General features: G+C 39.4%; 1 protein-coding gene across 1 annotated transcript in view; it reads left to right on the plus strand.

The window, feature by feature from the left end:
• Positions 1-8,407: 8,407 nt before the first annotated feature.
• vat1 (vesicle amine transport 1) overlaps positions 8,408-27,323 on the plus strand; it is a 29,591-nt gene continuing 10,675 nt past the window's right edge. The window contains exons 1-2 of the mRNA XM_066641765.1: positions 8,408-9,197; positions 18,869-19,076. Coding sequence (XP_066497862.1) covers positions 8,754-9,197; positions 18,869-19,076 — 652 coding nt within the window. The 5' untranslated portion in view covers positions 8,408-8,753. The remainder of the gene's footprint in view (positions 9,198-18,868; positions 19,077-27,323) is intronic.

The raw sequence follows: 27,323 nt of genomic DNA on the forward strand, positions 1-27,323 counted from the left end.
ATTAGCCCACTCTTCCTTTGTAGTCCCTGTCTGAGCTCTACAAAACTTTTAAACTTTCTACATTGCCCCACTATATATATATTGTCCCAACATTTCAACACACAGAGAGCATAATGTGATCGGTGCTGGTGATAACGTCAGCTATGTTCCTTACTACACCTGGTTCAGACAAAAGCACAAGTATGTTATTGTAGGTAACAAACACTGGGCAGTAAGAGAAAGCCCATTCATGAAAAGAGAGGCACTTTCAACACAAATCCACCACACCCTGAGCAGCCCAGCCTTGTGGTGAGCCATGTTGGTGATCTCTTTTTGAGAAGCCTGTTATGTGAGTCTCTGGAGATAAAGATTGGTACAGTTCTACTCTCCTGAATGAACTGTAATAAAGTCTTTTTTCCAGCCTGATTGTCAGGATTTTCAGGCCTTTATTGTATGGATGAATAAAGGCTTCTCCATTTGTCCAGCTTGTCATAATACCACATTCAGGTAGTTTTATATATACGGGACATATTATCATTACATATAGGTAATCGCATAAACACATGGGATATATTCCTGCTACATATAAGAATGGTACAGACGCACCCAGTGTAATTACATACAGTTCCTTACATGTTGTTACTGCCACAACAAAACCTTGAATTTCCAAAACAGTAACTTCACAGAGTTGTGTTCTTAACTAATAAGTATCCATGCTCTATTTCAGTTAGGGCCATGTAGAATAGAAATCAGTTACGAGAATCCAATTATTCCACCTCATCCAAACACTGTGGAAACAATGACATTGCTTTGTAAACCCAGGTTCTTGAGTTTGCTGACTCATCAAAGTTGTGATGTGAAGGTTGGATTAAAGTCTTCAGTGTCTTCAAAAGTGTACACAGTCATCTCATTTGTCTGTTTGCAAGATAATGGCTTCAGGTTTGCTGCAAGTCTTTACAGTGCAACAACAGAAGGCCCCAAAAACATGAGGGAAATCTACAGAGCAGACAATCAATGTTTCAGCAACCCATAGTTTATGTAAATGAAGCACTCATTTGACACGCTGAAGTCAGAAACACTCAGTTTAAACACTTTATGTTGAATGGATAAGTGATGGATCAGATTCATTATTAAATTATAAAAATATATACATTTGAGAATACACGGCAAGGTGGTGCAACAGGTAGCTAGCGTCACTGTCATGCAGCTCCAGGGACCTGTGGGTTTACACCAGTTCCCCCCACAGTCCAAATGTTGGTAAGTGAATTGGCTACTCAGTTGTGTCCATAGAGTGAGTGTGTGACTTAGTCTAAATGATAATTCAGAACTGTACGGTATATAAAAGTCAGGAGGACAATTTTCAAATTTATTAGAAGATTCAAATTCATATTATACTGCAAAAACCTTTATTGTAACTTTATATTGTATCTGTACATTCAGTTTCCCTGTTTCAGACTAAATTATGGCTCTATAGACATACAAAAACTGTGGTTTTAAGAGAAATATTAAACACTATATATTTCTACTTGACGTCTTCGGGTGCCTTACGATTTGCTATCGCCCCCTGCTGCTTTAATACTGCCAATACACCTTTCAGAAAATAACGGTTCATGAGCATGCGCGCTACAATTTATGGCAATAAACAGACAAATAACAGTCAACCAGAATATTAAACCATTTCTGCTCCACTAACCATATAGGTTATACAATTACAGACTTTAATACTTTTGTTGCTCTGCGTTCTTTGCACTTTCACCATATTCTTTAATCAGGGACCACCATAGAGTAGGTATTAATTGGGTTATGAATTATTCTCAGCTCTACAATGACACTGACGTGGTGGTGGTGGTGTGTTAGTGTGTGTTATGCTGATCCAACACGATTAACTCAAAATTAATTAATTCATTCATTCATTATCTGTAAGCCCTTATCCAGTTCAGGGTCACCGTGGGTCCAGAGCCTACCTGGAATCATTGGGCGCAAGGCTGGAATAAACCCTGGAGGGGGCGCCAGTCCTTCTCAGGGCAACACACACACACACACATTCACTCACACACACGGACACTTTTGAGTCACCAAAACCCACACAGACACAGGGAGAACACAACACACTCCTCACAGACAGTCACCCGGAGCAGGACTTGAACCCACAACCTCCAGGTCCCTGGAGCTGTGTGACACTACCTGCTGCACCACCGTGCCACCCTTAACTCAAAATTCATTCAGCCTAATTATTCTGAAGTGTTTTTGTTTGGTTTTATGCAGTTATTGCAATGCAGTTAGTGAATACAAACACCTCAAGAGTTAGCATTGTGCTTACTAACAACAGTCACCTCAGTAGCTCAGTAAACATTCACTGGTATGCTTGTGCAAGTCTGAGTTCAGTCACTTGGACATGAAGCCGAGTCAGGTGACAAGATACTGGGAAATAAATCAGAGTCAAGTCACAAGACAGGACAGGATACATGCAGCGGTCAAGCCACAAGGGACTGTGATATAAGCCTGAGTTATTTCAGAAGTGACTGGGATATGAACCTGTGTTGAATCTTAAGTTTTAGTACTGTATTGTATTTTAGTTTTCTAAAAGAGGTTTCTAGCATCTCTAGTTGTAAATAAGATACATGTATACTGTGGTATACATGGTTTTGGATGCAGCCTTACTCTTAGAACTCATCACATTTTATATCAGAAAACTGATACAGAAATAAGGAAAATACTTGAAAACAATGGTAATGGCAACCTTGCCTCCAGACCCAATGTATTTCCCATTTTCATCAGAAGAGGGAGGCAGATGCTGACATTTAAACTGCACAGACACTTCAGCCTGTGGATAGATTGCTTTAGGGTGGATCTGGTGTTGCAGCTGTGGGCCAGTGCTAATATTTTTCATGTTCATCTCTGCTGATACATAAATGTTTAAAACGTGCAGAGCATTAATATCATTACACAGAAATATAACAATTGTCTTTAGTTACAAATGCAGTAAAATGAACCAGACCTGAGTGCATTAAGTACATAATTAAAAGATACATATTATACTCCTTTTCCACAAGTGAGTAGCAAAGAGCAGAAGCTCTGGATTTTAGCCATTTTCACTCTGTTCTCGTTCTTGTTCTCGTCGTATTTAATCACTGCTCTTATTTCTCTGATGGTTCTGTCTTTACCTTGTGTTTACCTTCTCAGATAAATGCTGGTCCAGCGCTGTGATTGGAGAGACTTGGATACGAAGGCGGGACATCTTCAAACAAAGACCAGAGACCTTTTTCACCTATGTTTTCGGATTAGGTAGAAAACACACAAACACACACACACACACAAAGAAAAAGACAGTGGGTTTCACAGTTTGTGGGTTGGTAGGGTCTGCAAATGAATGTGCACATGCACTGAAAAAGTGATTGGTGTTTTTCATAATATTTAAATAATGATAAAATAATAATAAAGATGAAATATTGGACAAATCTGAAAATCTGTCCACACACACACACACACACACACACACACACACACTCACACACACACACACACACACACACACACACACACACACACATACACACACCCAACTAGGAATAAATTGAATCTTAAGTGGTTCAATGTATTCTCAGTAGGGTGGTGTGGTGTGGTGTGGTGTGTGTGTGTGAGAGAGAGAGAGATAGAGAGATAGTCAAGTCGAAGTTGACAAAGAAGTTCTAATTGTTCTCATTTCTTTTATATATCAGTTTGTTTTAATGAGTGTATGAATCAAATTGTAGCCTGTGCTAGCTCTCTCTCTCTCTCTCTCTCCCTCTCTCTCTCTCCCTCTCTCTCTCTCTCTCTCTCTCTCTCTCTCCCTCTCTCTCTCTCTCATCTTAATTAAATTCAATAATTCAATCATTCTGTTTCTGAGGCTTTATTGGCAAAACCATTTCCACAGATTGCCAACACATTCATGCTGATTTTCTGTGACTAACCTCAGAACAGATTCAACTAGCCTCAAATGAAATGTGGAAATGAGTTATTTACTCATTTATTCAATTTACTCAACGTACATCTAATACTCATCATTTAATTTCACATCCAGTGCCCACTCTATTTTCCAGTGTCCACTTGCTTACAGTCTGTATCTGTTAGACATGCAGTTATTCATTTATCTGTGATAAAGAGCTGCAGCAAATAAATATCCTGCTCTATAATAAAGACTGCACTTACAAATGTCTGAATGCTGACCACGGCACAGAGCCAGCTGTGCATTAGTGAGGGTGGGGTGGGGTGGGGCGGGTGCTCAGAAGTTTAAAAAAATCAATAGCCAATTTGTTGATGTGTAAACTGCCTCTGTCAGAAGTTTGCAGACACCTGGCTTATAACCAATTCTAAATGCAAGTATATTTGATACTGCACATATTCTGTTATGGCCTATTTATTTGCTATCCAAAATTACCAGTAATACTGCATGTGCGTTTAAGTTTTTTTTCCTTAAAGCATTCTGCATGTATATTTTTATAATATATAATATTATATTGTGCCAATTTGCAGTCAATGCCCATCCCACCCACTAGGTGTGTCTCACTCAATCACATGATACTCCCAGCTGAAAGAACTAAGACTAGTGCATCTTCTGAGACACAGAGAGCCAGTCACTCTCGTTTTTTCTGCTGCCAACACCATGTCATTAGCTCAACAGATTTGGAGGAGAGCACAAATGGCCCAAATCTGTAATGCCAGCTAAAAAATGCTTGTGTTGGCCTGCAACAACCTGAATAATGGGACGGAGAAAAGGACCAGACTACCCATTCAGAGAAAGCCAAGTCAATAATGCTCACTTGGACTCCCGGCCATGGATTAAAAGCCCAGTCTCCTGATGATAGGGCCAATGCCCAGAAAGGTGCACTAGCCTAAAGTGTCTTTTAAGCCATGATCTTACAGTACAACTGTTCATAAAACAATCTTGCAGGCATGTGGCACTACATATCATGGGCATTTCTGGTGTTATGTATCTGTAATGTAGCTTTTAGAGCAATTAAACACTTAAGATGTCTGGTTCCTATCACACCTCAGTAAACAAGGAACGTCCCTGGACGTTCAAAATAGGTCTAAAAGTAGTCTGTCCGTCAAGGACATATTTTAAACATCAATGGACGTCCAAATTTACTGGGACCACTGTGAACGAGATTGTTTACAGGTTAACCATACAATTACACAACGTCAAAAATCATTTAAATGTCTTTTTAAGGTTAGCGATTACATCTGGCCTAGCCTTACAGTTAGCATTAGCATACTGGAGTTACCCATAAACTCTGTTTGTAACTGTGGCCTTTGCACATAATGAGTAACTCTGAAGTAGTGACAGATTCATTTTCACTATTACTGCTCTGTTTATGGCCTGCTGGTTGTACAGTCATGACCAGGGCTGTCAAACTGGGGTCTGTTCAGGTCACAGCTCTGCAGAGATTAGCATTGTCAATCTGAATTTAGCCCACAAAGGCCTTGCTAGTGAGTAAATGAAAACGCTGTTTTTCATAATACTGCAAGGCTAAAGTCTGTAGTGTTTTAACGATCCAGGACTCAGTCAAATTCAGTACCTGTCCTGTTAGGCCTCTGTTGTACACCATGTTGTAACTTTCTCCTCACTCCATCTCACCTACTTCAGCTTCAGAGTGGGTTGTTTATTAGCTCATTAATTGCATCAGGTATGTTTGGAGCAGAGGAATCTCTAAAATGTGGAGGGCAGTGACTCACCAGGTCCAGGACTGAGAAAACCTGGTTTAACTGAAGTGAGCTAAACTATACTGCTGTAGACTGTGCTAACCTCAAATTATAATCACCATTGTAGGGACTATTCCTGATAGTAACCAGCGATGAGCAAGTTATTCTTGCTCAGGAAAGTGTATTTGCAATATTCATTATCTGTAACCACTTATCCAGTTCAGGGTCGCGGTGGGTCCAGAGCCTACCTGGAATCATTGGGCGCAAGGCGGGAATACACCCTGGAGGGGGCGCCAGTCCTTCACAGGGCAACACACACACGCACATTCACTCACACACTCACACCTACAGACACTTTTGAGCCACCATACTACCTACCAACGTGTGTATTTTTGGACAGAGGTAGGAAACCGGTGCACCCAGAGGAAACCCACGAAGACACAGGGAGAACACACCACACTCCTCACAGACAGTCACCCGGAGCAAGAAAACCCACAACCTCCAGGCCCCTGGAGCTGTGTGACTGCGACACTACCTGCTGCGCCACCGTGCCGCCCTGTGTTTGCAGTAGCATTCTATAAATTTCTCTAATGATTCTTCTTCTCATTTAAAAAAAAATATTATACTGACACCCGGCACTTGGGATGTTTTAGAAATTCTGTTTTAAATGTATTGTAAATAGGGCCTGCCCCTGTCAAAATGCTAAGTAATCATTTTCATGAACACTGTTTGCTTTTTTTTATTATTTAGTACATCATTGGAACACAGCAAAATCTTTTCACATTGACTTCTACTGAAAATGAAGAAGGTTCTTCTCCTGTAAAGTTGGAGAAGTTTGGAGATATATGTTTTCATAGCAATGATACGTGTTTGTGCTTTCCTGGGTATTTTCATATATTTTGCTTCTACTTACATTATTCATAAATATGCATAATTCATAGTTTCTAAATCCCTTGTTTTTTACTGTTCTGCTTTGTGATTGGTCTCATCTCTAATGTCTGAGCTTTTTGATATATTATAACAAAAGTATCAAAAGAAGGATAATATAGAGGTATAAACTTCAGGTCCTGTGCCGATAGCTGCTGGATGCTTTAAGAAGTTCTGCTGCATTTCTAGAAGTGATAATGACATTATGTGGCAATACTTTAATAAGAGTATGGATTTAGGCCTCTCTACCCACTCTGGTACAGACACATGACACACATGCTATAAATACAGCACAAGGTGTTTTGCAGCATCCTATTATGTAGTTTAACACTAGCAATAAAAACCCCACACTGCCAGCTGTTCTCATGTCACTCTAACTAAAAATGATCATGAAATAGAGCTGTACGTGGCACCATCACCCACTCTCAGCTTCCTGTTTCTCTAGTTTCTCTTCCTGTGCTCCCTCTACATACTCATTTTTTATTCTCCTTGTCATAGTGTGTGTGTGTGTGTGCATGCGTGCATATGCATGTATGTATGTATGTATGTGTGTGTGTATGTGAGTCATTTTTTTTCACAGCCTCAAAAATAGCAGTGTGTGTTAATGTGCTTGATTTGACCAACTTTCAAGTGCCTGTATGAGGAATAAAGAATATTTTCCTGGTCTTTTTTTAAAAAAATATACTCTACCAATATACATTATATTAATATTATTTATGTATTAAAAAATGTAACTCCTATTAGATGAAGAATAGGATTTTTAATCCCTGAAATAATCTATTATTTTGTCTTAAAAGTACACTGTTAAAAAAACGGTCAATGTTCTGGGACCCTGAAGGGTACTTATTCTGTACGTTTAATTAATGTATATTATATTATATTAATTTAATGCTTATATTATGTTATTTTATTTTACACATTTCTATAATGAATATTACAAATATTCACCTCTGTTCTGGAAAAGAGAATGTAATGTACCTTTAGGGAACACAACAGGACTTTAAAAACACTGTTGTACCTTTAAAGATGTACATGAGGCCAATAATATACCTCCACCATATACAGTATTTATTTCTGAGAGTGCTTCATTGAAGGATTTAAACACATATAAAGAGTAAAAAAAATAAAGTACACTAGATATGTAGGAAATGGGCTTATGAATAAGTGTTGTACTAATGGTCTGAGCTATAAAAGTATGCAAGATATGAACTTCCTTTACAGGAAAATACACACACAAACACTCACAGACTGATGCTTGGAGATCCGTTTTAGTGTCTAAGAATCAGGTCTAATATCAGCACTGTTACTCTGAGATGGGAATAAGAGGAATCTGTGTGTTGACAGTGTTAACAATGGTGTGTGAGTTTCTGTGATTTCCCAATCCTTGCCAGAGAATTGGGGGAATAAACAGACGTTTCCTTCTGACCTATTAGTCTCTCTCTCTCTCTCTCTCTCTCTCTCTCTCTCTCTACACACATCACTATCCTTTCTGGCACAGAACAAACACTTCCACCATTTATGTATAATTTCCTTGACAAGCTGATTTCTCCCTGCTCTATAATAATAATATGTCCTCACTGAAACACTATCACGTTGTTAAGGGATTAGAAAATGAAGGGTTTGTGGGGGATGGTGTCTGAAAAATTTGAGTAAATTAAAAACATCCAACAATGATAAATTAATTAAAACAGTAGAAAGCTGTTAGGGAAGAGTGAACGAAAAATACATTGAAAGGGGAGAAAGGAAGACAGGCAGAAAGAGAAAACGCCCTATAACAATTCCCTCCGTTCCGTGGTGCCGTCTCTCCGGGTTTTCTGTGCTTCTCTCTGGGCAGTATCTTTTGTACGGAGCTGTCAAGCGTGGCCCATTGTAGTCCAGGCATCTCCCACGTTCCTTCTTTTTTTTCCTTCTCTCTCTCTCTCTCTCTCTCCATATCCACGCCCTCGCACCCATCTCACTGCAAGAGTGCGAAAAAAGAAAAGGAGGGAGTGACAGAGTGAGAGAAGCGCGCTCTCGCGGTTTATATTCTGAGTCCGTTCTTCGAGCTGCACGCCGCGCCGAGCTCTCCCCTTTTTTCGGTCTGCTGCTGTTCTTTCTCTCTTTCTTTTCTTTTCCCCTCTCTCTCTCTGTTCTCCACTAAAAACAAAAACTCTCTGCACGTGAAGATGTCCGGCGAGGACGCGCCCAGTCAGCAGCAGAACGCGGACGAGCAGAAGCAGCAGGCGCCGCCGCAGGAGAATCAGAAGCCCGCGGAATCTCCGAAGACCGAGAGCACGCCGCCGGAGGCTCAGCCCGCAGAGGCCGCCACTGCCCCCGCCGCCGAAGCGGCAGCAGCTGCCCCGGCCCCCGAGGAGGATGCCTTCACTTACCGCGCCCTCGTGCTCACCGGCTACGGTGGCTACGACAAGGTGAAGCTGCAGGTGAAGAAGGGGAAGCCCGCGCTCAAGGCGGGCGAGGTGATGGTGCGCGTGCGGGCGTGCGGGCTCAACTTCGCCGACCTCATGGCCCGCCAGGGGCTGTACGACCGGCTCCCGTCTCCGCCCGTCACTCCCGGCATGGAGTGCTCCGGGACCATCGAGGCCGTGGGCGACGAGGTGACGGACAGAAAAGTAAGCGTTGTGGGGCTCTCATTTTATTTTTATATGAATATATTTAAATGTGATTCTAGAGCGTACATTTTACTTAGTTTGCCGATTATTGTAACGTCCCTTAAACACGAACAAACCTAGCGTCTTATTCAAAATTTTAATGTGAAACGAAATTTTCCTCGTTGATAACAAATAAGAAACCCCAGAGCTAGCATTAAGTAATGTATTAATTAAGAAGTCGACTTCAAATGTATTAATTTATTACATTTTGCAATCTGGAAAATTCAATCAATATGGCAGCTTCTGCTTAACGAATTTTACAGACTGTGAGACACCACGCCCTCTTCTGGAGAGACTTCAGTCTGCTCAATACGTCTGAGTCAGTGACTGAGGTGCAAGACAGGTCCATGAGCCGGTTCAGGCATTTGAAGGTTTATTCTGCATATTTTCAGATGAAATTGAGAATTAGGAAGAGAAGCCAACATTGCCTTTTAGTAACAATTTATTAAATTCATTTACAATGTTAATTATCTGTACAATACCCTTTTAAATCAGGCATTAAACCAGAGACGAAGTAAAACAAATGAAGTCATAAAATGAACTTGTAGGCATCATGCTTTAGTGTATTATACATTAGTCAGCAATGCGAAGAGAAATTTGGACTTGGTTCCAAGTCACTGCCTATGATGTTAATTTTTACCTATTATTAAAAGTTCCTTGCATTAATGTCTTGTCCAGTTAAGACTAGACACAGTCAGGTTGCTTGGTTGAGTTTTCCACTTATTTGACAGACTTTATTGAAACGCTTCAGTTAAAAAAAGGGGGAGGGAATTATGGTTTAGCTTGCTGTTTCTGAGCAGACAATAGATGATCATGAGGAGGGTGTAGTTATTTTTCTCAAACGCAAGGTCTCCTTTCAAATGAAATGCTCCCCCCTTGTCATTTGTTATAATGCTGTGACTTGAGTCGTGCTTGAAATTCAATTTGAATTAGGAAGCCAGCACTGGTTTAAATAAAGACGGGCAAGTGGATGGTTCTTAGCCCTACCCCGCTGAGATGTTGCTGACAGTGACTGACGTGTGTGAGGAACCATGGCGGGGACACCAGCTGAGAGCTGGAGCCGAGGTAGCAATGGCTGACCGGACAAACAACAAAATATCAGTTCAGCTAGAAAGAATGGGGGGAAAAAAGAGCCAGATAACCGGCTGGCCACTGTTGAAGCTGATCCAGAGGCATGTGGCTCCACGGTGACTGTCACAGGCGGGTTCAGACAGTGTGAGGGTGGGGGGGGGTTAGGGTGGGGTAGGTTGTCGGCGGGTGGAGGGGAGACTTGGTAGGTGAACCTACAATTTCTATCACTCCCACTAGTGCTCGGTGCAGAGGAAAAAGGGCGAGGCACGAGGTATGTAAATGTGTGCTCGGCATTGTCTTGGGGAAAAGATGCTCCACAAATCAGTTTTATTATTATTTTTTTATTTAATATTTCAAACCTCCCCCAAAATCCTACTTCTTACATCAGTGACTACGCCCATCTGTGCAGTCTGACAAATATGCATTGCTTGTCTGATGATGCCATATTTAGCCTGCCCTAAATCCTTTATAAAGGTAAAAGCATAAAAACGCAATCCATTAAAAAGAGAGGAAAATAAAACAATGGAATTATGGAATATATTTCCCGACTATATTTAATGTATGCTGAGAGGTAGAGAGAGAGAGACAGGCTGCTTTGGTCACATGGTGCCGTGTCGCTTCCATAGGAACAAATTGATGAGTCATGCGTGATGGTATCCATGGCGACGCCCTATGGCAACGCGCTCAGATGGCTGCTGGATGAAAGCATCTCCTGGTAGAGATGCGTCGCACAACTGATAGGAAATGGATGGTGAACCATTTGCTGAATTTACAATGGCTCTCCTCTGATTAAATACTGAATCACGTAGTTCAGGAAACGAGGGACTCACCCAAAGACAGACACTAGATATCCAATGTAATCTATGAGCTCATTCAGTTGGAGAAATAAGTGTTATGCTGTGCATAAAAAAGCTTGTGTAATCTTCACAGTAAATCATTGCCAGTAGAATGGGATGCTTTGGAGCAACCAAGCCCTATACCCCCCCCCCCCCCACCACTGGCTGTGGAGTACATTACAACAGTTTTGGGATGAGATGAAGAAGTGATGGCCAATATGGGTGGGGACAACAATTTAAAATATTTCAGCAAGGACGTTTTTGCAAGTGTCATGTGTTTAAGGTTTGAGTTGGAATTAAAAAAAAAAAAGACAATCAAAAGCTTGTTCACAATTGTTTTTTAAACCGTGATTCTAATTTTGAAGTGATTTATCACAAAATTAAACATAGTCAGAATTGTTCGCCCTTTATTTGGAATGCTGTCTTCGAGCCAGAGAGATTTTATTAATGTATCCTTGGCTGAATGCAATCAGATTCTTAGAGCAACATTCAGAATTGTACTGTAAATAGAGGCTATTACTGCAGCAAATGAAGACACACCCTCAGTTAATGCCCTCAATTTCAGATCTATTAAATATAAAATGTGCAGGTGTCTCTTGACTTGGTGTATAGTGATTGTCCAGAAGGGGCTTTTTAGGGGTTGTGTGTGTGTGTGTGTGTGTGTTAGAGAGCAAGCAAGACGGGAGAAGAGTAAGGCGTTGTCTCTCCAGTTGAGCAAAGGGATGTCAGTCCAACTTTTAAGTCATTCATTGTTTAATATTTAGATTTAAAGATCCACTCAGTGCTATCTGTCAGAGCTGGACAAACATATCAAACTGTTTTACATTGCCATCCACATTTCCAATATGATGTAGATTCAGTGGTAAATTTGTGCAAGTTGGAATTTGCTGATGCTGACTTGAGTATAATGCTGCAGTTTAGAAGGAGGGGAAGAGAAACTACCATAGGCTCTTTCTCCCCCTCTTCATTCACATACACCCAAGACTTGTGGCTAATAAAAGTGAGCAGTGAAAGTCTGCTGGCTGTGACATCATCTCAAGCATCTAAACAAGGAAAAAAATTATTCACTCACTGTTCTGAATGTGGCCAGCCTTATCCTTTATCAGCTATTTAATATGAATAATTCATGCAAGACACGTGTACATGCACTACTGCATTTATCAGGGAGCCCTGCTGCAGGATCAGTCACATCTGTTCTCAATTATCTTTCCCCAGCCCACACTGTCAGGATGGAATTTCCTCCTGCTTTCTCTCTCTCTCTCTCTCTCTCTCTCTCTCTCTCTCTCTCCTATGATGACCTACTCTCCTCCTGTCTATCTGTCTTTATTTTTGTCTTTCTCTTGCACCCTATCTGTTGTTCTTTGTCAATCTATTTGTCTTCCTCTTTCTGTTTTCTTTATACTCCATCGGTAACATTGAGTTGTTTATAGTACTGAATTAATGGCACTTTCGTATGTAGTTAAGTGCTTACCTATTAAAGGAACACTAGGTCTTTTTAACTTAATGACAGCTACAAAATCAGTGATGCATCAGTGATCTGTAATAGAGAGTAGAGCCTGTCTTTGCTGCTCTGGACTCACCACTACAGAGACTCAATGTAATTCTGAGAAGAGTAGCCCCCTCATTTTTATATATATTGCAAGTATGAGGCACTATGACATAGCAAAATTTTTAATTGTTTTCATATAAGCAGCATTTTTGAGTGTGATCCCTCTGTGCGCCTCTCAGTCAACGTTTGTTGAGAAGCAAAGATTGGAGCAGAATAAGTTGGGGGTTATTGAGTGTGAGCTCTGTGGGCCTCTCAGTCTGTGTGTGGGGAGATGCAGAGAAAGTGGAGGGGAAGGGGGCTATGGTAAGTGTGGACTCCTTGGTATCTGATATCTAGTGTGGTTCAGCAGCAGAGAGGGAGGGTGAAGTGGGACTGTGTCCATTCACTGTCCAGTTTGTTAAACACACACCTTGTTGGTCCACCTTGTAGAGATGTAATGTCAGAGACAGTATCTCGTCTGATGTTGCACAATGTGCGCTGGCCATCCTCTGGTCCTTCATCAGTGGACGCAGGGTGCTTTCAGATGGATGTTCTTGCTGAGATTCAAAAAAACCACCACCCAAACCATACATGGTCTGTGGGTGTCCTGATTAGGTCAAGGTATGCAGAGCAAGAGGTGGGCTCCAGGTTATAACTATAGAGCTACAAAGTGCTCCTGTGGTCAGTGGAGCTGAGTTGATGGACAGTGAATGTAGAAAGAGATGTTCGTAATGTTATGACTGATTCGCATATTGGCAGCACTGGAAGGTCTCTGATGTAGTGTAGAGAGAGAGAGAGAGCGCCAGAGACCCATGGCAGAGATGGACTGACCAAGTACTGGCTCAGTGACCACAGTCTGGCCATAGAGAAGGGCAGGTATAAACAGTCCTGGGTGCCCAGAGAGGACAGAGCCTGTGGTCACTGTGAGAGTGGTGAGGTGAAGACAGAGATGCACTTCTCCTTCACTGTCAAAAATTCAGAATAATGAAAGGACACTTCACAGACAGGCTTAAACAGCTGATCTCAAACTATCACACACTCACAGACCAGGAGAAATTGGAGATAATCCTGGGAGAGGTGGGCACAGCCCCACTTGCTGCACAGTGGGTATCAGCCTGTTACCTCCTAAGAGACCATATCCTCACCATACCTCACTCTTCACTACTTACGACATATCCACTATAAATTAATATGTGCTGTACAGGTGTGTGTGTGTGTGTATATATATATATATATATAAAGTGAATTCTATTCTGCAACTGTATGAGGAGCCCAAGAGTTCCTTTTAAAACACTATCACTATATTAACAAAATTGTAGGTAAATTGTTTTTAGTCTAACTGTTAGAGTATACAGAGTTTAAATCGCTTTTATTCTTTTGATATGCTAGATGGCCCTTGATCCAATATGGCGGCTTTCAAGATGGCAGCTATATTCTGGACATAGCCTAAAAAACGGGCCCCCCTCACCTGTTACTTGCTAGAGTATTCAGATAAGTTGTCCGGAGGCTTTTGACTCACCCTGTATTTCTCAATTTTAATATTTATCAGTTGATTATTTTGACAACTGTTTGCGAAAACAAACTTTAAGGATTGTAGGGAGTGGTTTGGTAGATTTAAACAATTTTGCACTTTTGCTGATTTTTCAGTTTAGGTACAGGAGCTACGAACCAGTAGCAACTCAATTTTTATTTTATTTATATTTAATTTTTATTAATACATTTACTAAAGCATCTCTGAATGTGCTCAGTCAACCATCATGTCTTCAATAAGGGTGCACATGTGGACAGCCATTTTAGACAAAAGGTGCATGACCAAATTTAACCTCTCATGCCAAATCAAAATCCCTGTTGTATCCACACTTTTAAAATCACTGCCATCTGTTTCAGCTGTGCAGTGATATTTTGTTACATTCATAACTTATAAACCTTGTGACCTTAGTGAACTTGAGAATTTGGAGATGTGTTTCTGAAAATATTTAGTTGAAGATTGAGTTCTAACATTTTAGCAGTATTATGTTCATAGCTCGAGCTCTGGACTGAAGAAAGTTTCTAAAATGGTTTCCTCACTTACTCATTAGTTGCCCATTAGGCGTTTTGAAAGAAGCAGTAAAGTAGATAAATTAAGATGATTGAGTTTTAATCATGACTGATTAACTTCTTAAATGAATTATCTCAAAGTATGTTTGTCTGAAACTAGGGCCACAATCTCTGTTTTAAACCTGATTAATGTGGAATTGGTTCAAGACCAAACAATGATGTTATGAAGGTGCTGTTGTTTTAATTAGTGTAGTGGTCATAGTTGTGTGAACAATGCTGTGGAAGTAAGATTGGTTGACCCCAACAGTCACAGGACGTTTTATATTATTTATATTTTTTAAATATATAATTAACTTGCATACTATTTTCACACATTAGAAATGTGTCAAAAATGTGCCACAAGGAAGTGCCCTCCACTGTGTAACCCAAAAAGAGTGAAGTGTTATGGTACATTTGCTGGATAATAAAACCTGCATGTCCATGTAGAGTACACTTTTATTGTTTGGCCTTTACTGGGCTTACTCGATTAATCATTGAAATAACTATGCTACTAGATTACTAATAAAGTCAACATTGCTTCTCTTCACCACATGAAGGCTGTCAATTTCTAGACTGCTAACCTTCGTAAATGACAACTTCCAAACTCACATTATCTTGGAATGGCAAAGTCTGCTTTTGATACTGTTTATAAATGATACATGTAAAGGAGCTCTGTTCTGATTGGCTGCCTTGTATTGTGCCTTATTCAAAAAGCAGCCTTGAAGCTGGAGTAGGTGATTTGCCCTAAAAACAGGTTTTGTTTTCTTGTTTTGTAATACTCTTTACATGCTATAGCAGTCAATAAATCAAATGCTCTGAAAACGTGAAGTTAATTCTCTTTAGAGGGCACAGGACTGTGAAGAATTTGTTTTTAATCAGAAGTCTGGAAGAGGCAAAAGGGGCAGATTTGGCTGAACACCAGGGTAGATGTTAGGTGTTTTCTTACATTTGAATGCAATGTTGGTGGATGGTGTTGCACATCAAGCTGTGGTGGTCTTTATGTTTTTTGGCCAGTCACTTTTGTGGGAGGGCTGAATAAGTAATATGAATTTATTAGATTGAAAAAAAAAAATTCCAGCTTTAAATAAAATGATATTTAACTTCAGTGACAATGGGTGGGGCTAAGCTTCCTTAAACTGAGTAGGCAGATGTATGTGAATTTTATTTTTGTGAATTCACAAAACATAATAAGCTATGTATTTTTTTTCAGTTTGATCTTTTTATATGGGCTGGAGAATAATTAAAATGTTTTTTTATATCATGTTCTTGGCAGAAAATAAGAAAATATTGGCCTTTTTAAAATGTTTTTGTTACAATGTGTTGACTCTGGCTGTGTACACGGAGCAGCAAGTATGAGGCAAATTTTCATTATTTAAAAGTGGCATATGCTTTTAGACCTCAAAAGCAAAGTGTGTGTGAGGCTTTACAGTGTGAGTCATGATAGTGGTTGAGCAGAGGCACCCGCATCTATTGATCTATGCTGTACAATGCCTCCAATTAAGAGAGAGGGAATGAAAACTGTGGAGCAAGGGAGGAGAGACTGTGGGAGCAACAGAATTGAGAGAGGAAGGGGAGGAGGGAAAGAGGGAGGGGGAGGAGGGAAAGAGGGAGGGGGAGGAGGGGAAAGGGGGAGAATAAGGCAAACGATGAGAAGACTAGAACTGGGGCAGGGAAAGAGTGAGCTGGGAATAGTTTGAAATGACAGAGGGAGAGAGATGGGAGTGGGGTGGGGGGGGTAGATAAAATCTCTCTAATTGGACTCCATAGACAGCTATGCTCATGTCTCCCTTGAGCCTATTAGAGTGAGTGTGTGTTTGTGTGTCTGTGCACTTTTATGTACCTTTCAGTCTCATTTTGCATATTTAGATGGGTTCGGAGTGTCTCCATCTGTCCGTTTGTGTCTTTATGTATTGCGGGGACAATATGCATAATATTACTGAAGCAAATTAATGACTGGGATTTTAAAAGAAGTTATTGTTTATATGTAGTTGTCCAGGCATTGAGCAAAACCTCCATGTTCTGTCTTCTGGAAAAATAGGGCTATATTCAAAATCTTATAGGTTAAATGTCTCCAAGGCTTGTTTTTCTGTATTAAAAAAAACATGGTTTGCATGTGATTAACCCAGTTCCTCTACAGTTCAGCAGTTTCAATATCTTACAATCTGAAAATAGCACTTGAAATTGCAATTTTAATATAGGAATTATTCATCTTTCAGAGAGAGAGAGAGAGAGAGAGAGAGAGAGAGTAGTTCTGTCTGAGTGTGCATGCTTGTCTTCTTTTCTCATGCTTACTGAGGCTGAAGAATCTGGCTGCTCCCCTGATGAGAACTCAGAGGTGGGGGGTGGGATGTTGGGAGATGACAGAGAAATGAACAGGAATACATTTGTTCTACAGAGATTATTAGATTTATTAATTGTGATGTTAACATTTAAAAGCTAAAAATCCAAATACATTTCTAAGTGGAGTAATGGGTGAAATAAGTCCACAGATGGGCCACAAGATTAAAACCAGTTAGTTGAAGAGAAGTGATTAATCTTGGGTGCCCTGACCCTGTTGCCATTTCGTGAAGTTGTTGTTGTCAAAACGGTGACATTTACAGTTTGGTGCAGATTCTTATGCTTATGGTTTTTTGATGCTTTCAACACATCAGCTTTAAGAAGGGACTTTTTTTTCTTGTTGCTTGATCTATTCCATCCCTTCACAGGTGCCACTGTAAAAGATGAGTCATGTTAGATTTAATCTTGTGACAGACTGGTGAATGTAGGGTTTTTAACTGTATTGTGAAAATGCACATTTCCACTGAGCTTGTGTGTGCGTGTGCTCATGCAATAGGTTTTCCTGTGTCTCCTGATTCTAGAGGAAGTTGTGGAAGTTTGGTAGATTGGGTGTCTTTTTTTGTCTCCTCACTGTTGCAAATGAAACCTCTGACCTCAGCTCAACAGGGGATGTTTAGTAAATGCAGTGGTTATTTATATATAACTGTGGCTCAAACCATTTTGAATGTTTAATGGTTATTCTTTGCGAGCCCTGTTGTATCAGTAAAAGAATCTTTTGAACAGCCTTGGGTAAATTGAGTACATGCCATACACCCATACATATAAAAATATGCATATAGTTCAAATTTGAAACATGTAAAAGCATTTCTTATAGATGAATTTGTCAATAACTAATCAGTTGACCTATATGCTAATTTAGCTTGATCTGTGTTTTGAGGCATGGTATAAGACAGCCAGTCAAACCAGAGTTCATATAGATATCTATTTAAGAAAATGGATAGGTTAAAAACATTTTTACTATTTAGAGCAATTTCGCAAGAAGCATAAAAGTGTTAATTTGATTCTGTTACACAATTTGCACCATAATGCACCGTTTGACTTCCGAAATACCCTAAGCTTATAAAACCCATTTGAGGTTTTCAAATGCTCAAAAGCTAAAAAGAATAAGCATTTTTTGTTTGTTTGTTTTTTTATGCAAATGAACTCATTTTTCTCAGTTAAAATTCCATTTTTGTTTACTTTAAAACCAATATTGTCTTACCACAGAATTTGGAATATGGTTTGTGTGGTCCAGCACTAAAATCATAATTATCTTAATCATTTCATTCCGAGGCAGCATCAAAACACCACTTAGTTGTTGCTTTGAATATTTAAAAGGTTGTTAACATTTTGGAGGGAAAAAAACAATAATCTAGTGATGCCCCCGTCACAATACACAGGTCCCTAGCAACTGTTTTTAAGTTAGATGAGATTAAAAGTATTTTGGCAAATGTCTTGTTCAGTCTGATGAAAATGTATAATTTACACAACGGTTTAGTGCAGCTCTGCAACGTTTAAACTAGAAGATTTATTACAGAGTTTAAATACAATGTGCAACATTTTCTTTATAAAGTCAAATGGGATTTTGTCAACTCTCTGTAAAAGGGTATCCAGCCGAGCAACATTTGCTAAGAGGGAATGGATTTGTGAGCAGTTTATGCTTTAAAACCTCAATTAATAAATAACCCAACATTGTAGATTTTCCACAAAAATAAGGTATGGAAGTTGTTTGTACATACTTCATCTCTTCATTTCAGCTTTTCAGAATGTTTCTAGACCACTTTTGTGCCATTTGTTCCCTGCAGGTTGGTGATAAGGTAATGGTTCTGAACCGCAGTGGGCTGTGGCAGGAAGTGGTCGTGGCGGCGGCCAATCACACCTTCCTCATGCCAGAGGGGATGAGCTTTGAGGAGGCAGCAGCACTACCAGTCAACTACATTACAGCGTACATGATGTTGTTCGACTTTGGACACCTGCGTCCCAACCAGAGCGTCCTTATTCACATGGCTGCAGGTCAGTGCGAGAGAGATTTTCTTCCCCTTTTTTTGATGGGTGGGAGGGGTGTGGCATTTTGCCTGGAGATGACTTTATGCAGCTGTTGACAGCAGGCCAGGGATCTTTACACTAGTGGATATCTGCAATAATATTTCATTACTATTTTATGATGTATGTGCACATCACACCTGTGTGTAAGTGCTGGGGGATTGTGGAGGAGTGTGACTTGTTGCAGCTGCTGATCATGGTCTCTCAGGTTTTGAGAGAATGAAAATGTACAGGGTTTTTTTTTTTAATGTTCATTGAGTGTGAGGGTGTAGAAGAGGGGAAATATATTTTGTTAAAATTTACTTTTATTTCAAACTCTGCAAAACCCAGACACCACCCTTCATTAGTTTGGTTACGGTAACCCCAATCAAAACATCCATAAAGTAAAAGGCTTTAATTTTCAAGTGATTTTTTTAAAAATTTCTTCCTCACCCTAAGGATGAACTGGGAAAATCCAAGAGCTTTATAAACTTTCTAAAATTAGCAAATGATTACAACTTATTTAGAGGTTAACAGGATACTGGTTTGAAAGTATGTTTAGCTGTTACTGCCCTTTATTGAGAAAAGGAAGTGGACAAATAAGGATGAGCAATTTTCAGATCACCTGAATAAGCTGTTGGTCATCTCAGATCAGTGACTTCAACGTGTGTGTGTGTGTGTGTATGTATATATATGTGTGTGTGTTGTCCATTATATCTTGATGCTAAATGGCTTGATCTCTTTGGCTCTGACTTGGCACAGTGCTGTATATTGTGGGTAGATCAAATCTTCTAGGGCCATGTATCAAAAGAATGTCTTACACTCTAAGCCTTGAATCAGTCTAGTAGCAGGAATATGTATGAACAAGAGATTAAAATCATTTGGATTTGACCGACACCAGTGACTTAAGTGTAGTGTCCTGAATATTTAAAGATTAAACAGTTGTTTAATTACTTATTTATATTAATTTCCTGCAGTGATAAAACCATGACGAAAAGTAATTACATATGCTTGAACTATGAGGTAACTATCCTTCAGTTTATATTAGTGTCTGTTTGTTGTTGTTAAATATGAATGAATCTTGGAGTCATATTTTATTTAAAAAATGTCGATGAGGTCAGCCAAGCTCTTCACTCTTAGAGCTGGTCATAATTGATCTCACCATTAACGTTACTGAAGACCGATGGCTACTTTTAGCAAGAGGCTTCAGTTCGTAAACGATCCTTTGTGAATTTGCCGGATCTTTATTTCACCAGGTTATACATTTATAAACAAATGTAGTGTCTTGCTGACTGTGGTCGTCTAGCCTTTTACAACACTGGTGCTGTCACTAGGGATGCACTGGGTTTGAAGATTGATAGCAGATTCCAATTTCTTTACATCCAGACAGTCCTTGTCAATCAATAACTTGATTTAAAAATATTATTGATAAACAAGTGTACAAGTTGTAGTTGCATGTTTGTACATGTTTTAAATTCCCATATTCTGTCTTAAAGTGAGATAAAGCCAGTCTCTGAAACGTTGTATGGGTTAGGTTTTTTTGTCTTATTTCTTTACAAACAAAACAAGCTAAAACTACTTATGTAGGCCTATAGAACTCACCAGAGAAAGGCACAGAAGTAGTTGGGTTTGGTGGGAGTGGTATTGATTAAAACTTATTAGTTTTAAATATTTCACCTGGTAAGACTCTCTCACGTGTAATTTGATAAATGCAAACTAAAATCACTGAAGTTTGTGGTAATCTCTATGTACATACACATTCTGTCCCCCAAAGATGCATATACAAACAAGAGACACTGGAGTATTTAAGCGTCTTGTGAATCGTCTTTGATAAAATAAATAAATCTGTTCCACCAGCCTGTTTCTTTGCGTGGTAGGCTATCAGCTCAGTAAAAATGTATCTGAATGCAGTCCCAAAACTTGATAAATTTTCATACTGGCAAGAACCTTATCCAGCTTGAAACCAACCAGATCGCCACCGATTAATGGAAGATGGATCTCCTTGAATGGCATAAAACAGGAAAGATCCCCACATAACCTAATCCCTTTAAAGTTCTTGACACTCAGAACACTGGTTAATGAAGCTCTGACTGTCTGTCTGGAGCATTTTACGGTAAAGTCTTAATATTCTCTTGGTTCTCTTTGGAGACCTGGTAGGGCCTTTGACTTGATGGGAGTTTGTCTGTTGTCGATACTTATTCCCATAGGGTTAGGAGCTTGTGTAGCTGTCGCTTATCCTGAATTGTTGCATCTGCATGCTGCTTGTGTGTCAATATTCCATAAAACAAGCATATTTCTTGCTTAATATTATTGTTGATAGCCATTGTTTTAAGGGTAAGCAGCAGTTGTCATTATTTCTGTAGTAAGTCTTGTCCATCCGAATCAAGCATCACCAAATCACCCTTCTATCCCTGCTCTTATCACACATTTGCCAAATGTCCTCAGCATGTGATCATCTCAGCTGTTCTCAATAATTTACTGGAATTCCCATAGTTTGAATAATGCATGTAGTCATTTTTATGCCATAAAAGTAATGACAAAAATGCATTGCAGTATTGAGTGGTGGAAAAACCTCATCATAAACCACCTATCATTATTAATTCAATGTTCCGTATAATTGACATTTGATATTTTGTACATATTTTAATGTGTGCATGCACCAGATTGAGGTAGAGGTGGGAAATATTACATTTTATGTAGATAATTTTATTATTTTGGTGATAACTAATGTTTTTGGCTTTGAAAATATTATGAATGCTGTTAATATTTAAATATTGTATTTAAGCAATGGCCCTAAGACAAAAAGTAGCTTAGTGAGTAAATTCTGCTAAACCTGTGCAGCCTGGTATTGAACATATGTTTAGCTCTACAGGAGTTGGGATTGATGCTGACACTAATGTGCTTAAAGATAGAATGGAGGCCTTGCATGGACTGTTTCTTATGGCATAGGACATAACCATTTGGTTCACGGCATGTTAGAACCTCCCAGGGGAAATGGGTATATATGGAAAAAAAAGCTCTGCCTATTTTCCTCTGTAAAGGACAAATAAAAATGTAAGTGTTTTGCAAGTGAATTGTAATAGAACATACACACATTAAGGCATACTGGGCTTTTCTTGATGGGGAAAGGAAATGTGTGTGTTCAGCTGGCGTAAGGAGGAAGTGCAGCAATTCATCTGGAGTTTTGCTGAATGAGGAACCTATCCAACATCTCTGACCACCGCACCCAGAAAAAAGGGGCTAGGTCAGAAAGATTGCCAGAAAAGAAGAGATTTATGTCTAAACACAGTCTCATTGAACAACACTGGTCAAATAACATTTTTGTTGATTTGCAGGTGAATATAAGTTAATGCATCCTCTACATCAAACTTGAATATGAAATGATTCTGCAAATTTTAATGCACAATTAAAATGTTTGGCTTTTATGACTGCCATGTCATGGACGGGAATATTCTACATCCGTTGACAGAAGATTTGCAGGATGGAGATTTGACATGGACCTATTGTTTTGGAAACCAATATTTTGTTAAGTCCAACAACCTAAAGGCACAGTTTTTCACAACAGAGTAATTGTAACAAACAAGTCTAAATGCCAAAGTGATTTCTTGAAATATCCTATATACTTTCTATATTTGTGTATTTATTGCAATGTAAAACAGCTGGTTAAATGTGTGATAATTTCCATGTTTTTGCCAGGAGTTGTAGAATATTATAATTTTAAGATAAAGATATAATTTACTTACTTTAAATATGATCAATAATGCCCTGTAATGTTTAAAGGCTAAGCACCACTTAATGGACCTCCATGAATATTTCACATTATTTTAGTTACTGACACATATGTATGAATTAAAATGAAAATAGCAGTTTAATTTGCTTTAAAACTGACAATTTTATTAAATAGACTGAAAAATCCGAGCTCGCTACGTAAATTCTTGAACGTAACCGTGATGTCACTGGTGGACAACAGCTGAACAACGGCGCGGTAAAACACCGTTATGACTGACTGTTATGACAGTATCTAGCAAGTCGAACTCGAGTTCATCCGACACTATAAAACTCCATAATGCGACTCCGTAGCCGAGTATAATCTGAGCCACCGAGTTTAGCAACTCAAGCTAACGGTTAACTAACACCAACTAAAACAGGCGAAGTGAGTGTCCTTACCCTGTTTCCCTCCATGTTACAGAGGCTCTTGAACACCTTTCGTTGGTTTCCTTACATGCCCATATTGTTGGAAAAGCGCCAGTGAAATGAGCTACAGATAACGGAGTGAGCGGATGGTCCTTTCCTAAGTGCCCGTTTAAAGTTGACAAATTTAGTCCATTTTCTGGATATTTTAGGATCTTTGGGCCATTTGTGCACAGATGTCCCACTGTACATTGAATGATTGCAGCCAAAAACAACACACCTTTTCGTCATTTTGCATTAAATTAAGTGCAACTTCTTGAGTTGTTGTCCACCATCTACGTCACAGGCAAGACGCCTATTAGAGTTTTCCGAACACTGTGGGGGGGAGGGGATCGGGACCAACGGTCTTTTAAACCTTATTCCTTGAATTAGTAAGAAATAACATGTTTTCTGACTATCAATAAACACAAGTTAGGAACTCAAATTCCACTGTATTTATTTGTTTGACACTTTCATAGAGCTGCTGCTTAGTCTTTAATACCGCGTTCCGTATTGTTACATGGTTAAGGGACTATATAAGGAATGTAAGATTTATTGACTACTGACGACATAGTTCACTGGCACCTGATTGTGTGTGCGTGCGTACAGAGGGACAGTGAGGGTTTAGGAAGTATTTGGGATTGCAGTGCACAGGATGTTTTTAAGTGGAACTATCCTGGAACTGAAAATGTTTCCTTTTTACATGTTATGCTCGAGGATATACCCACACTGTTGTTGTTTTGTTTGTACATACCTATGCTCTCTCTCTCTGTGCACTGGGTGTTCTTGTTCAGTTCTGGGTGTACTTGAAGGTGGTTTAATTATTGCTCATATAAAAAACAGGATTTATTTATTTAAGGTTGTTTATTGGTTCCTGGTTGAACATGAGGATTCTGGAAAGATATATTTGTTATAAATTAGGATTTTAAGCATGATTAAATGTTTGTTTAGGCACTGGAGCAACAGTAATGCAGTTGCAAAAATCCCTGGATATTTATTTATTTATTTTTTAATAAATATGGCTTTTGTTCTGCAGTTTTTTTTTCCCTCAGTTTAAAACCTCTTTAAAAACTCTGAAATATGCTGTAATTTGAATATTTGGACTTCATTTGGTACAATTAATTAAATAGGTGTTTGCACGTAAGATCTTGAAAATGCTTGTAAACAGAACTATTAATAGTCTTTTTTTCTACAGCTTTTGAAATCTGTCTTAATTTGGTCTGGTTACTTAGAGTAAGAACTTAATCAGACTTTGTTGCATGAAGAATGTAGACTGTAACGTGAATTCAGCTTGTACAGTCAACCATGACTGCTGGTGTGGGTGCTTTTTCAGCAGGCCTACATCACCCCACCCCTGCGCTCTCTCTCTCTCTCTCTCTCTCTCTCTCTCTCTCTCTCTCTCTCTCTCTCTCTCTCTCACAGACAAACTCATTAATAATGAAACCATGCTAAAGTTAACATTGACATGGGGAAACTGTGAATAACACTGTTTTACACACAATGGGGAAATGGCCACTACAACTTGAGCAGCTCCGGGTGGTTTGGAGTTATGATATTGCACAGACAAAGAGGAATCGTTTATTTGTTTTTTAGTATTAGTAATAATAGTATTTTTAAGTATTAGACTCACACATTTAAAGGTGTGAGTACACAATAGATGTGTCTTATGAATTATATGCCATATCTGTAGGTCTACAAAAACAGTGTTATTTCTTTGTAATGCTCTGTATAGGCATCGTACAATGTTAAAGAAAAACGATATAATACAACAAAATGTAATTCTGATATTGATATAAACAATAAAAAGCCACAGAATAACTACCAAGAACTGAGAGCAACATGAAAGTAGACATGAGCCAGAAATCATACGTCTCGCACAAGAAAACTGTTGACATTGCTGGCTTGAGAGAGTGAAAGTTGTTGTGTTTCTAAAGCATAAATTGCGTTATATAATTCTTTTGCCATTTGCCCAGCCCTGTCTCCAGGTGTTAGGGGTTTCATGTAGTGATTGCAATGTTATGATTGCTTTTTCCTAAGGCCTTTTAAGAGTTTGTCCCACAGTTTGAACAACCACACACACACACACTTGCACATGCGCCTAGGTTTCTGAGAGCATCTCACTCTGCAGTCAGACTTGATTTACAATAAAAATAAACTTATTCAAGAAAGCCGAAGGGAGAAATCTTTTCTATACTTTAGTCTCCCCTTTATCTGTTTTAAACTTATTGGGTTGGAACAATTGGGAGACTTGTATTGGCATAAACTGCCAAAATATTAGAAGTCTTTGATTTTTTTATTTTATTTATTAATCTTTTAAATTTTCTATCTTCCATTTTCTTTCTCTCATAGGGCCTCTCACTCTTGCACTTCTTTTCTGTTTTCCTTCCTTTCTCTCGCTCTCCCTCTGTCTGTCCTCTGGTTGCCCTCCTCATGTGGGCTGGTGTTGCTGGCGTGTTGGGAATCTGTAGAATTCCTCAGTGTTTTAGGGAAAATTCCTGCTCAGTGGAGAGGGTCATGCCGTTGTGACCGAGAACGTGGCTGAGAGGAAATATAAAGATTTCTCTGTGTGTGTTGTCTTGTTTAAAATGAACCTTATTAGATGAACATCACTCCTCATTCCTCAGGAAAAAAAAAAAACAATGGAATTTAATCCGGAGCATAACAAATGGAATTAACCATGGGAATCTACTTATGGGCCTGGACGGAGTCAGTTGCTCTAACTTTTTTTTTTTTTTTTTTTTTTTTTTTTTTTTTTTCCTCCCCCTCTCCTTCCCCCCCTCTTCTAAAAGATTCTCATTTCACTCTCTCTCTGTTCATTTATCAGTACAGAAGATTGTGGAGGTGGTGCAATAACACAAAAATGCATGTACACATTTAAGAAGATTATCTGACATAAGGGCACATGATGACTGCTCCTGGCAGATCCCTGTGGGTCTTGTGTTGAGACCCCTGAAGTCATGGGGCCAACTGGACCTCCCTAACCCCCCCCCCCTCCCCCACCACCACCACCCACACACACACTGTCTGTGAAGAGTAGCGAGGGAGTGGAGGTGAATAAGTAGTGTACAGAGTGTGTGAAATGTATTGTGGGCAGACGGGGCAAATTGCTTGGTCACCATGGCAACACAAGCCAGATTCACTCCAGACAGAACAAGAACCAGAGGAATAGAAAGAGTGAAAGTAACATTTAACGTTCTTGCCTTTAGCTTACTTTTTCGACTACAGACTGTGCACATGTCAAAGGAGGTTGTGTTGATCTGGTTGGGCTCTGTATTCTCACACTGTGGGAATCTGCTGGTGAACTGTGTGGTCTCCTCCCTCCAGACAATTAACTCAGGTCTTCAGTATAGACACTGCAGACTGATCATCTTTTTATAATAAAAGGGGTGAAGATAAGAATCAGTCCTTATTCAACGTGTTGCCCACCCTCATCCTGGCTGTGGCGTATATTCTGGCATTCAGTAAGCTTTGCCCTTTGTTAGGTCATTCATAGTGACCTTTACCGATGCATTCTCTCCTCCTCTCTACTTCCGGCCTCTCTCCTTCCTTTTGTCTTACACACACACACACACTCCCAGTCGCTTGTGTGTTCACAAATTAATGAGTACACATTCATGTAAATGTAAGCATCCATGGGCAAATGACATGTTGATTTTCAAATCGAAAACAATGCACCCGTGCCGTGCGAGCGCATTTCCTGGAATTTTGGGTGCCCACAAGTTTGCATAAAATTGTATGCGTACCTGTTTTCCAAATCTTTAATCACTTACTTTTCAAAGACACTAGGAGACTGTATGAGTTGTATGCAGCTCAGGTTTCAGAAATATTTGACAATCCATATATTGCCACCCACTAATAACCTTTCTGTGATTAAGCAGAATTCTGCTTCTCATTTGGAAGCTTTTTGTTTGAACCCTCCAGTTCCATATTTAAATGTTGCAGCAGCCTCATACACTAGAAAGTAAGTGCTTCACACTTTAAGGTGGAACTGGAAATTGACTCGCTAACAACTGAGACATCATCGTACTACTAGTGAAATTTTATGCTCGTTAGGAAGGGTCATGATAC

Source organism: Hoplias malabaricus, chromosome 13, assembly GCF_029633855.1.
Source record: "Hoplias malabaricus isolate fHopMal1 chromosome 13, fHopMal1.hap1, whole genome shotgun sequence".
Taxonomy (NCBI): domain Eukaryota; kingdom Metazoa; phylum Chordata; class Actinopteri; order Characiformes; family Erythrinidae; genus Hoplias; species Hoplias malabaricus.